The sequence below is a fragment of the Saccopteryx bilineata genome, chromosome 11 (assembly GCF_036850765.1).
Source record: "Saccopteryx bilineata isolate mSacBil1 chromosome 11, mSacBil1_pri_phased_curated, whole genome shotgun sequence".
NCBI classification, from domain to species: domain Eukaryota; kingdom Metazoa; phylum Chordata; class Mammalia; order Chiroptera; family Emballonuridae; genus Saccopteryx; species Saccopteryx bilineata.
Window position 1 is genome coordinate 13,604,778 of NC_089500.1, and position 13,785 is coordinate 13,618,562.

Sequence of the window (13,785 nt, forward strand, 5' to 3'; positions counted from 1 at the left end):
TTGTTTCTTTAAAAATTATTATGTATGCTCTTTTAGTTAAGTAATTTAAGTCAAGTGGGCATACCATAATTGCTATTAATTTGGGTGAAAAGCTAAGCAATGAAGTTTTGACTATGTCAGAGACTTTGGGGGCAAAAACAACTCTGTTGGAAACCTACTCTTTGGGCAATCTGCTAGGACAGTCGAACGCCTCGTTTATAAAGTTAATGGGTTTGCACAGGAAAAACTCTTCCTCAGCAGCCCTGATGATTTTCAAGAAAAGCCGGAAGAGCCACCCGAGGATGGGAAATGAGTGTGGGTTACCGGTGGTAGATGAGCCTGCTCAGCAACCGCGTCGGTGACACTGCACGACCTTAACCGTGAGGAGGGCTCCCTCGGCTGGAGGGGAGAAAGGACATGGAGCATCAAGAAAGCATATTCTTAGCAACAGACAAGTTTCACTGGCTTCCAAATCCTATCTCACTGGCTTATTCAACCCTATTCTCCGCTCTATGATAATGGAAGGTAACTAAATGAAACATCATTGTTTCAGAGTAATGAGAGCAATCCTTTCAGGAGTCCAGTTATCTGCAGGTTTTGTTCTCAGTGTTGTATGTAGACTGGGCTTTTTGATTGGTCCTTAAGTTAGAAATAACAGCTCAAATAAGAGAACGAGGTGAAAACATGAAAGTGGACTCAACAGGCCACCATGACATTCTAGGGTGGCTTTAAAAATGGAACTAGGGAGCTGGAAGTCAGATTCTAGTGTGATGTGAATAGAGGAAGGAAACTGATAAATGGCTATTAAATATTTATTGACTATTATTATCACTGACAAAGAATCAATTGGATTCTGTACCCAGAGAAACTCAAATATAATCTTGGGCTACTTCAGGAGGGTCAGGTATTTATAATTTTATCTTCTCATGAAGTTGAAGTAGTACAGATAAGAAATGAGGGGAAACAGTGAGGGTAACCTATAAATCCAATGTGCAATATATAATATAATGTTCTCACTTGTTTGTATTCATCTATGTAGTTTTTAAAAAGGCCCAAGAGAGAACATAGCAAGTGACACACACAAAGACGGGTCTAATTGGCATTCACTTCGTGGTGATAACTAAAATGGGATAAGGTTAAAGAAAGACTCTAGGGCAGTGACGGGGGGGGGGGGGGGGCGGGGGCGGGGGAGGCCTATTCCTATCTTTTTATTTAAGAATTTAAGGATTCAATTCTTTAGTAGAATTCGTGCTATTGTCCTGGATCAGAGTGACTCCGAGCAAAACTGGAGAAGAGTCCCACAGTCTTCTGTTTCTTAGGCAATGTTATTTAATAGTTGAACAAGACTCAGCACAATCTTAAAATAATTCTGACACTTGTACTTGGATGTTATAGATATTTTATATAGCTTTAATAATTAAATGCAGGAGCTCCTTATACAATAATTAGACATGCTAACTTAATTTTAATGTTGAAGAATATAATGATTTTTCACTTGGTAGACCAAAGGTATATAATTGCTATAATTATTGCAGTACTTACTTCCTTTCATAGGTTTTAAATATATGGCTTCATTGCTTACATTGTTTCCATAGCAACAGTTTTACCAATTCAAATATCCCATATAAGCAAACTCTTTTCTTTCTGCCCTTTTAGTACTAAATTTTCATCTTAGTGGCATTTTCCTTTCCGAAAAACATTCATAGAATTTTAATATAAAACCACATTGGTAAGTAATCACATAACATGAACCAATGGTGTTTTTCTAAATAAAAACACCATAATTGAAGGAGTAACCATTTTGAGTATTTACTTGCTTTTCCATTTTATGCAATCTGCCTTGCCATTGACATTTTGTGTGATTGCAACAATCACTATTTTTCTAGGATGCCATTTTCAGTGACATCACTACCATCTTTACAATAAAACAGCTTTATGTTCCACTTCTCAAGAAACTGAGAATGCATTTGTTCTCAATTTAATGCACAAGCAGGCATTTCCTATGGGTCCTTTCTGCACAGTTTGGATTGTCAAACAGAAGTCTTCATGGCTGATTCTGTTGCTTCTCACTGGGGCTTGGCCCCATTGGAAGCTCCTAGAAAGAGTGTCCCTAATTGCTGAGAACCCAAATTCAGAGGCTACTCTGATATCAGTGTCCCGATTCCACAACCCTTCTCAACGATTGGTTTTCTTGGACTTAGTAAATGCCTTCTATCTCCCATTCTCACTCTGTCTTCGACAGGCCACTGGAAGACTAGGTCTTCGTCTATGAAATGAGCATGATAAGGCATGCAGAGCAGGGCTTTAGAGGACTGACCAGGAGGTACAACGCCTCCCACGTCCCAATGTGGAATGCCATCTTTGTGATGAAAGTACTGTGTATGAGCCTTGGCTGGGAGAAGAAATTCTACCAGGGGAAAGCTGATCATTGTAGAAGTCATGAACTCTTATTCTCTTGCATTCTTTTCAAATCCAGAAAAATTCTCACCTGACGGTTAATTTTGGTGCAGGAAGAACTTTGAAAAATGTCAGAGTTATCTGGGAGCTGGAAGACCTTTGGTCATTATTTGCATACCAGACTCTCTTAAAGCAACACAAAAATGGTAGATATGTGCTTGATTTCTCATTCGAACAGGACGATTACTCACAATCAAAGAACCAAACTGCTCCCCATTGGAGTCCGGAGTGATCTGAAGCCGTCTGCTCAGCTCTTCAGACAGCTCTTGAGGGCTGGTCCGAGAGACCGGGGAGGATGGAGGAGGAGGTAGCGCCAGGCTGAGGGAGTCTCCGGTGACGGCCATCTCCTCGGAGATGGTCTCCCAAGGCTACCAGGGAAGGGGATGCAGAAGTAAATGCCCAGAGCCGGGGAGGAGTTCCCCAACAATAACCACATTGTTAACTGTAATGAACACCTCCTGAGCACGTAGGAGCAGACCACCTAATAAATAACCACAAGAAAGATATGACTACTCCCCTAATTGACAGATGATGAATCTGTGGCACAGAGGGTGACTTGCCCAAGGTCACAGAGCTAGAGAGTGACAGGACCAGGCGTTGAACCTAGGAAGTCTGCTTCCAGGGGCTGTGCTCTTACCCACTTTACAGCACCAGCTTCCTCTCTGAGCTGTGACTTGCTCCTAGCACTCACTACTACTAAATGCACAGGCTAAAAAATCATCTCAGGAATTCATTGATTTCCATGGATTTTCTTTTACTCTAACTGCGGAGGATTCACAATGAAAACAGCAGAGATGCTGTAATCTGTAGTTAAACACGGGTATGATTCACAAAATTTTTTACGAATCATTAATTTTGCTTTTTCAATTTTTATCCCTGGAACATTTTGTAAATGATCTTCCTCATATAGCATCTTTAATGGATTTCTAGTTAGGTAAATGGAGTTAATAAGGCAGCATGGAAGTTATGATAATTGTTAATTTGTTCAATTTGTAACTTTTCCCCCTAGTAATTTACCATACCCATTTCAGGGGAAAATATTTATAAACATTTCTATTTGCCCAAATTTGTATTTACTTGGTCATAAATCTCTTTTGTGATATCAAAAGTATTCAGTAAAAGCTTGTAACTGGTACCCAAACAAGTTACAAGGTTCACTCAGTTGCTCAAATATGATAACCATGTTGTTATTTAATAAGATGTGGTTAGACTTTGGGGGAAAATAAATTACAGAGTGAAAAAAAATCTTAAGACTCCCAAACAAAAAATAATGTCATTCCCTTTTATAAAGATATAGATACAAGTATTCATCAAATATGGCTTTTATAAGCACTTTTAAAATTAATATCCCAATGGTTGTCAATTAGCTATGAGACCACGAGCTTTATTTTTTTAGACTGCTTTTACAGAGAACAGAAATCACAACAAGGAATCAAGCTGGGGGGACGAGGCGAGGAGAGGCAAGGAGTGCAGGTCAGGACAGGATGCAGTACCTCTGGGCCCTCGCTGCCCTCGGAGGGCTCGGGCTCCAGGTCCTCGCTGATGTGCCGGCGGGAGCGGAAGCGCCTATGCGCAGCCTCCTGGTTGATCTGGCGCAGGTTGCTCTCTGACTCGGAAGACACGTCCCTGAGGGCGGGGCAATGGAGACAGGAGGCCGACATTGAGAAGTGGCCCATTAACAAGAACCCAGTGCCTTACACCCTCTAAAACGCCAGCGCTCTTACAGTGAACAGACTCTGACAGTGAGAATTCTTCTACCCTATTTTGGCCAATGTCTAGTTCTAGGTTTGTTTCATCAAATAAATACAGCTTTAAATGCATCCGTCACAACGTTCTGGGCATCATTCAGGCAGATACTCCGAAAGGTACTGTTGTATTTAAGAAAGGAGAGAAATCAAAGCCCCAGATGTCAGGCCTCTGTAAGGAGAGGTGTCAGGCATGACCCTTCTAGGAGTCTCCCAATGACAAGGTAGCAACTTTTGGTCATTAACAATGGACCAAAGCGTAAATGTTACAGATTCAAAGCGGGGATCTGGAGGGAAGTGATCCTGACCCAACCCAAATTTTTTTCAGGACCATCTCTCACTTGGACTGACTCTCAGAATCAGAACACTACTTTTCTCCCTGCTCAACAGTTAACATTCAGACATCAGGCAATCGCCTCCCAAATTAAAGTGGGGTTTGAAGATTACTGCAAGGTCATACTCTCTATCTAAATATATTGTTTGGTCATATAACTAACTTTCTTAGTTCAGGATCTGAAAGCACTGATTCTATCTTGAAAACTTTTACTATACATTACAGGCAATCATCCTTTTTGAAAAATACAACTTGGAGGCTTTCAGAGTAGAAGTTTAAATGTCAAAATGTTTTCCAGAGAAAACTTGCACAGACTCTTTTGATAAGACAGTATGTTCAGTTAACAAAAATGATGTCACAAGTTAATATTTCAAAATATTTGAAAACATTGTATTTCAGACTAATTGGAATACAGTATTAATCAAAGACCTGTGTCACAGATTTTTCCTAAAACATGGGTTTTAAAACATTCTAATACAGTATCAAACTAATGATACAGTGAGCCTGTTGGGCCCCTCAATAGTGAATACAGCTTGCAACTAGCAGGCCTATATGCAAATACACAGGCGACTCTTTAAGGCCAATTTCTGAGATAGTTTAGATACTTCTAACAGACATCTTTGAACAATTAACTACTGGTAAAGGGGTTAGTATGAATGTTAGCTTTCAATTAATCCATATTAACATAATTCCTTATTATGAAAATCTGAATTAATAAAGTTTTGTTGTAGCTGCACACTCAATACATAAATCTTTGAACTCTTAGAAATATAAATCCTGCACATTTTATAGTAATGTTAAAATGCTGATATAACTAGACTAAAAATAGTATACTAAATAGAGGTACCTTCAGAAAAACTGACAATGATGGCCACGCAGAACATAATTAAAGTCAAGGGGCACACAAGTATACTCAATAACATTTCTGAAACCATCAAAACAGAATGATAAAAGATGATACTAATAAATATGTTAGAACATATAATATTATTCAGGAAGTCCCCAAGTTACAAACATCTAACTTACAACTTGTACTTACTAGTGGAGCACCATAAGGGCTATTGGTAATCACCTGCAGGTGGACATCAGTGAAAATAGTATCATAGAGTCACTCGACTCTCATGGCAAAGAACTAACCGATGAAGACCTCATGGAACCAGAGCAGCAGATGATAGCATTCAGGAAAGAAACAGGGACCTAGAAACTCCAGAACTAAAAAAGTTTTCTACAAGAGATAGCTGATGCTTTCATCTCATTGAAGCAGAATGGCAAAGTTAGAGGAGCAAGACCCTGACACAGAGAGGTGCACCAGAGTTTACTGTGCAGTCATTGAAGGCCTGAGATGCTACAGGGCTATTTGTGATGAGAGAAAGGAAAGCTCTGTTACAAACCTCCCTAGATGCCCTGGCCAGTTGGCTCAGTGGTAGAGCGTCGGCCTGGCGTGCGGAAGTCCCGGGTTCGATTCCCAGCCAGGGCACACAGGAGAAGCGCCCATCTGCTTCTCCACCCCTCCCCCTCTCCTTCCTCTCTGTCTCTCTCTTCCCCTCCCGCAGCCAAGGCTCCATTGGAGCAAAGATGGCCCGGGCACTGGGGATGGCTCCATGGCCTCTGCCTCAGGCACTGGACTGGCTCTGGTCGTGACGGAGCGACGCCCCAGATGGGCAGAGCGTCGCCCCCTGGTGAGCGTGCCGGGTGGATCCCAGTCGGGTGCATGCGGGAGTCTGTCTGACTGCCTCCCCGTTTCCAACTTCAGAAGAATACAAAAAGGAAAAAAGCAAACAAACAAACAAACAAAAACCTCCCTAGATGCCTACACTTCGAGAAACTGACTCCAGCAGCAGAATCAATCCCTGGCACTCTAACACCAGTCCCATCCTCTCCAACAAGTCCATCATCTTCTGCATCATCCAAGACTGTTTAAGGTTGTTTAAGTATTTATATGTACAGAAAAGTACTATGTTAAAACAAACATCTAAGTTGCATTAATATGTAATTGTACCTGTTCCAACTTACATACAAATTTAACTGAAGAACAAACCTACAAACCTATCTTGTTCGTAACCTGGAGACTGCCTGTATTTGTGGTTTGATGTTGCTGCAGTTGTTTCTATATGACATTCATTTCTTAAGCACACAATGATTATAAAAAATAATTATAAGGTATTACAAATATCACAAAAATTAGAATAGAATGATCAGAATACTTTAATAAAATATGTGAACTATAAATATTTCAGAAGGGAATAAGAAGGCAAAGGAAACTATAATATCCTCTTTCCTTTTTTATTGAGGATGAAAGCAGTATCATTTTATAACAACCAGCTTTATTTAAAAATATTTTACATATAAGAGTTTCATTAAAATTTTAAATCTTCACTTGAAATATCAGTCATCATTCACTCACTCAACACCAAGTGACTAATGTTTGCATGCTGGCCATATGCCCCACCCTAAACCACACTTGAATTATTACAGGGACTTTGAGAGGTTGAAAAGAATAAGGTTTCCATATTACTATGTGTATGTTCGGTATTTCTCAGAAGTATACAAATTTCCATTATTTTGGAAGAACTATTTTTTTTAAAGGGGCATTTAAAATCAATTATACCAATCTTCCTTACCCAACATGCCCAAATAATTAGTAATCTGTGTGAACCAGAAACAACTAAATAGCATAAAGCAGCAAGATACAGGAACCTGTGATTTTGTAATTCCAAACATGGGCTTCTATGGTCTTTAGTGATAAAATGAAAATGTTCACCCCATGGAGGCTTTCTGTATTTAATCAAGTGACTGAATAAGAGGGCTGGAATGGAAGTTGTTGAAGCGGACTGCACATTGAAATGCTCACCAATGGGAAGATGGACATACGAAAATATTTCTAATCTGACAAATTCAAACAAAAATGGTTTTATTGGGGGCAAGAAAACATTTTAAGAAATGTCTATTTCAATTTTCTTCAGTCATTAATTTCACATATGTATTCTTCATTTGACTTTCACAGGAAGTGCACAATGAATAAAGACAAGAATGACAAATTTATCAAGTTCAGTGCCAAGTCAAGACCAGTTGTCAGATTATTCACATTCACATACATTAGTGACTATCATGATGACCTGGGGTACTTAGATATGACTGAATTAGAGAGGAAGAAATACAAAGTGTTTCAAAAAGAGCTAAAGAAAGAATGAAAATAAGTGAGTTTAACAAGTTCATCTTCATGTATAGCATTAATATAATGTCTCCCCATTTAAAAAAAATTGCACAATAAAAAGCTGACAGTTTGTTTAAATAGGAAAAAGACAAATCTAAAATTAGAGGTGTTTTAAAAGCCACCATTAGACTTGTGGGGGCAGGGGTGTCTTCTATGGTGACCTTTTGTTCTATAATAAATAGTCCATTCAGGCCTGAACCTGCCCTAGACACTTCAGAAAGCCACGTGCCTATAATCACTTTCAGAAGTGATTCATTTGTGGTCCCTTACGCTGTCAAAGGCACTGGCCGAGCTCTGACTCTGTCTGCCGGGTGCAAAGGGCAGATCTGTGAATAAGGAACACATCCCCGCTCCAGCAGGGAATGGGAATGTCCTGTGCTCTGGGCCATGACAGGGGACGCCTGACTGTGGAGGAAGAGCGGCTGCCAGGGGAAGGGGCATGCTCTAGTTTGTTCTGCCTTTTGGGGGGAGATGGTGGGGTGGGAACTAGCATAACCACAGTGCCAAAAAGAGGAGCAAGTATTTAGAAAGCAGCTTGCACGATCAAGTCGTGTTGGTGCACTGCACGCCTGTGACTGTGGCGGCCAGTCTGGAGGAGAGAGGATAGGAAAGAACCTTGTGAGAACAGCCTAGGGCCACCAGATTTTTCAGGGGGTTGGAGTTGAGGGCACAAGTCTGCTGTAAACTGAGTAAGAAACGAGAGTCACTTGGAGAGCCTTAATTCTTTGGTTAGCATGTGGTAATCACTATCCAGTTTCCTCAGATACAGCCTTTAAATAGTGACTTCTTAGTATCAGTTTTCCTCTCAAGTGTATACTATAGTATTCCGTAAAGACTGAATTGTGAAAACAATTACTTTTGAATTAAAACAATACTTTAATTCTGGAAAGCATGGGAGCTTATGGCCAAGCCAAATAAAATTAAACAGAAAAAGAAACCCAAGTTCTCGAGCCGCTCAGATGGGATGAAGCGGTCACTGTGGAAACCCACTCTTTCCTCATCTAACTTTCCTCTTGCTTTCTAGAACTCACGCCTGTTGGAAGGGAGCCACGCTGTGCGTTCCGCCCAGAGTTCTGCTGATGACCTTCCTGGTTCCACCTCTCCTTTGAGCACAGCTGCCTCCCGGATGGGGACAGTCATGTCCTAACTTATACCCTGAACCTGAACTTGGATGAAGAACTACGTTTTTCCCATGTTGCTTCTGGACCGCTGATTTGCCAGCATTACACAAGTTACCTGTTCTGTTTTGGTTTAGTTCTTTGGGACACTGCCCCCCAAATTAGAATGGTTAGAAAAACATATGCAGTGTTTTCTCAGTAAATCCCGAATTAGTTTCACAAGCCTGTGAGGAAGAGAAAGTTGCAATTGTCACTATTTATCCCCTAAATACAGACTTCAGTTCACATAACTATTAATGGAGGTGACAAATGTCCCATATAAGCATTGGTCATTAGTATTTTCTCTTTTGTGAGTTGCTAGGGGTCACTCCTCTACAGAGGTCACATGACACTCTGGTCCCCACAGAGTGCTATGTTTTAAGGTACTTTCTTATGATGCAAAGGTACAATATGGTGTTTTGCTTAGGGTATCATTACCAAGATTCTTCCGATCACTACATGCAACCAAGTCTAAGGTGAGTCCATTTCTTTTTAACTACAAGTAGCTAAAGTAGTCAAACGGCTTACAATAGTGTTAATAGCTATTGCCATTAATCAAAGGGAAACAGTAAAAAAAATAAATTTTTAAAAATCATTAAATCATTTCCATAGGGAAAAAAATTAACAAGAGTTCAGCACTGCCTCAACGTTTGGATATTTATGCTACCCTGAGATGCTATCTTGATGTCCATGCTGGGCAGTCCAAAGCTGACCAAGGACAGCTGATATTCTTAAGAGTCCACTGAGGAGCTTAGGAAGGACTGCCGATTCATTGCTGTAGATTCCACAAGCTGTTTCTAAATCAACAAAAACCAGACCAAACTTCTTGGCCACCTTCCCCATCCAGAGTCATATGCAGAATACCTTTGCAATTTCGAAAGAGAAAAGGGTTATCAACACTACCACCCATCACACTGCCAATCCACTTGTTTCAGAAACTCACTAGTAATCTCCTTCAGAGTCTGGGTTCCGGAGAAAACGATCTCATCTGATATACTGGGATTTTAGTACATATCACACATGATAGAATTCACTGATAATTACCTCCTTATCATGGCTGCTTGGGAACTTGTGATTGCTAGAATAATTTTTTTCTTTTCCTTCTTTTAATTCTCTTTCTTTTACCTTTCATTGTATATTATTAATTTTAGATCTTGCTGTATGCTATGATTTAAAAACAAGCTACTTCAAATCCTTATAGTAGCTGAGGTTTAACTATTGTTTATTTGCTATCATCAAACCAAAAATTGCCAAATAAACAGAACAGTAATCAGCGCATTGTATCCCTGCGGCTGAGGAGGGAGTATGATAAACAGTAACTACTAGTTCTGAGTTTGAGCCCCTCCCATGTGTGCTCTAGTTATATCAAAGGGGTGATATACAAATTTACCAAAAAGGGAAAACTAAAATTTTTGAGAAGGTTTCCAAATCAAAAAATGAAAAGGAATAAAGATCCAAAATCTTAAGGCAGAGAGGAAATGGCAAAGCCATCTTGCTGGCTGTTTTCCATTCTGGGTATTGAGAAGAAGAAGTGGAGGAAGAGGACATGATATCCATCACCGCACGTGAGAGGAATCTAGGAAACGTAACCCCTGCTTTATATTTCAGGAACCTATACAAAGAAGACAGACAAAATAAGTTAGTTCGTAAGAGAGCAGAACGTGATCAAAGGCAGGTGCTTCCTCATCACATGCGAATCCTAACAGGCTGCCACGAGCCTGAATCAGTGAAGAGGAGCCCAGCGGGACCACACGACCGCCTGCCTTTATAAACGCGAGCTGTACTTCCCAGCCTGGTCCCAAAGAGCCGCCACATCTGGCCCCACCTGCAGGGGGTGAGCGTGGGCCCCCACCAGTGCACAGTACTCACATCAAGCTTGGTCGGTGCCACTGCGTGGTCCGGTTGTTGTGGTTGACATAGTAGGTCCGACCCAAGTTGTCCACTTTTTCTTCCCAGCCGGGGGGCAGAGGAGGCGGAGGAAGCTCCTCCTGGTGCTGGGAAGCTGCGTCATTTGAGTCCACAACATCCCACCCGTGCTGGGAAAGAAAGTCAAATGGCAGGTCATGAGGCCAGGCCTCCAGACGGGAGGGAAGGACAGACACTGTGCTGTCTGTGTCCCTGCTCCACTGCTCCGTGGCTCTTGCAGTGGCTTTGTGTGCCACATCGGAAGAAATAACCCCAAAAGGAGCAGAAACAAAACAACCCCAATTCTAGAGGAATCTTAAAAATCAGCAACGGCCAACTAACTGTGCCGTTCTTAGATGACTGTATTATAAGGAGCAACAGGACCTGGACATATTACATATTACATGGACATGTACAGTCTGCTGGGTGACTCTGTCACATTACCCTCCTTTCACATGTCACGTACATTCTGACCTGCAGGCCCCCAGGGCCGTACAAAGCCATGGCAATGACATGGGTCATGTTGCAGCTGCCGTCTTTTCAACACCTCCCTAAGGGAAAAGGGAGCCGGGAAGGTAAGCCATATTGCATATGTTCTAACAGAAATCACAGCACAAGTGCCCAGGAGGCCCAGGCTCTGTGGTTCCCCAGGGAGGGGGCTCCGAGACAGGCTCTGGGGGTAGAGCTCCCACACCGCACCCAGGACCATCCTGGCAGCCAGAAGATTCTGGACGCTGTGGCTTTCTCCTTAGACATTCCCCACTTCTGGGGCCACATAAACAGCCTTCACGGTACCAGAATAAGAGTGACATTTCTGCAACACATAGTTTAGGCACTAAGTATTCCTTCCTAACATCCCCCAGTAAAGTCACTGGAAAATTAAGTAATTCAGGGGTTACTGCAGTTGGAAGGCCGGCAGAGAGTAAAAAAAATTCCTTGGATTCGAGATAAAAATCTGCGGATGCATTTGTGAAATCTTAACATTCATGACCGTCTACCACCCACTTCCCTTCTCCTCCCAGGGAGAAAGAAGCCCGCAGACGCAATGCTGCCCTGACACCCGACCTCGCGGCGGAGGAGGGGACGGCTGGCGTTCCCACAACACACACATGTGCACGTATCATGTATATGCAACAGCTGCAAACAGATGTGTAAATCAGCCATAGGGAGGACTCGTTCAATGGGCATTTTCCGGGCCAGAGGAGGAACCAACAAAACAGCACTGCCGAGGGTGTGCTGAGCAGGTGCAGTGGGACCCCCGGTCCAGGTGTGCGACGGGCAAGGTGAAAGGTAGCGTAGGCCAGGAAGGAACAAATAAAGTTCCGCTGGACAGCTGGTTCCAAAACGGCATTTCTGGAGGAAAGTTCTCTTTCCTAACGTGTCCGATTACCTGCAGGCCCAACGAGCGAGAAACCAGGAGGGGATTTTCTGAATCACTTCATCCACTTGGAAGCAATTCCAAGCGCTAAAAGGGATGGACAAAGGGCTGAGAGTCCAAAGCAGTAGGACAACCAAACGTGAGGGGGATTCACACGGGCGGGGACCATTCATAAGAGACAGTTTAGCATTTATCAAGGAAAACCTCTTTGATCATTAGTATGGTCACACAGAGAAAAAGCTCCTCTTTCTGAAAAAATATTTTATTGTTTGATTTTAGAGGGAGGGAGGGAGGGAGGGGGAGAGAGAGAGAGAGAGAGAGAGAGAGAGAGAGAGAGAGACCTCAGTTTGTTTCTCTGCCTCCTCAGGAATCCAGTGGTTGCTTCTTGTGTGTGTCCCGACCAGAGGTCAAACCCGCAACCTTGGTGCATCGAAACGACTCTCACCAATGAACCCACCCGGCCAGGGCAAAGGTTCACCTTTTCCACCAAGAACAAACACACTGGTAGATTATCAAAAATGGGTTCATGGGCACTTTTAAAATTTTAAATATTTGAGCTTAATAAATGCTTACTTCCTTATAAATAATAAAGCCTTAAAGGGAAATATTTTCTGCTCTTAGCCAGAAAGAGAGACCGAGGCCTGACACTTACCTCCATGTCATCCCTCTGCTCACTGTTTTCTTCATCCTGACCTCCGTTTTTCGGCATGTAGGCCATTTTCAATCGCAAAAACCCCTTCACTCGAGATTTATGACTGCACAATAGAGGGAAAAAAAGACTGGTTGTAAAGGACATGGCTGGGCCACACCTTTCCTATTTATGAAGACTTTTAGAAAAAGAGGACACAGGAGAAGTGGCAGGGTCTTCCTCAGAGAAAACCAGTAACAAGAGTACGAAGGGCGCCTGCCTCCGCCACACCTCACCTTCGCGGTCTGAGGAGAAAGTCCTTAAACGTGTAGGGTCGCTCCATGGTTGGGTCTTCTGTCTGCAGGAAGGAAAGGAAGTGTCAACACTCCGAGCATTTGGATTGTTAGGTACACCAGGCTGGATCACAGAGAGCACGTTTCGTTTCAGAATGCGGCGACGACAGGGTGGGCTCCTCAACCAGTACGTTGACAGGTAAACACATTATAGGTCACAGAACTCTATCCACTCAAGATCCACTAGATGTCACTATCAACATCCGTTTTTTTGGAGCCAACCCCAGCCTTAGACAAATGACAAAATGACAGCCGTCAATGCCAAGTGTAATTTCTAATTGCAGGGTGGCGGCCTCAATTTCACACACTGATTAACGCTGGTGAACTGGTGGTCACCAGTGCCTTTTTGTTCCTGTCATTCAAGAAAGCTAAAGATGGTGTTAACAGGGAAAATATGCAAGATCTAATCTGTGAAGGCAATTTTACTTTATTTTGAACATGAAAGTATCATGTCAACCACCCAAGATAATTGGACGATTATCTCCTCCACAGAGACCGTCCTAGGAGGCACCATCAATCTGCCTTTTGCTGGTGTTTATTTCATGAAGCTATGAATGCAATGGTATCATTTATGCATTTCTCAAAGAAATCAAAAGATTGTGCTAAATCAGTTGGTCAAAGCAGGCAGGAAATTA

General features: G+C 42.2%; 1 protein-coding gene across 8 annotated transcripts in view; it reads right to left on the minus strand.

Moving 5' to 3' along the window:
- The window catches only part of NEDD4L (NEDD4 like E3 ubiquitin protein ligase), a 339,262-nt gene that overhangs the window by 66,649 nt on the left and 258,828 nt on the right, over positions 1–13,785 (minus strand). For all 8 annotated transcript variants that reach the window (XM_066247368.1, XM_066247372.1, XM_066247370.1 and 5 more), the window contains 6 exons: positions 13,094–13,155; positions 12,822–12,924; positions 10,756–10,922; positions 3,930–4,062; positions 2,628–2,804; positions 304–378 (listed from right to left, as the gene is read on the minus strand). In XM_066247368.1, coding sequence (XP_066103465.1) covers positions 304–378; positions 2,628–2,804; positions 3,930–4,062; positions 10,756–10,922; positions 12,822–12,924; positions 13,094–13,155 — 717 coding nt within the window. The remainder of the gene's footprint in view (positions 1–303; positions 379–2,627; positions 2,805–3,929; positions 4,063–10,755; positions 10,923–12,821; positions 12,925–13,093; positions 13,156–13,785) is intronic.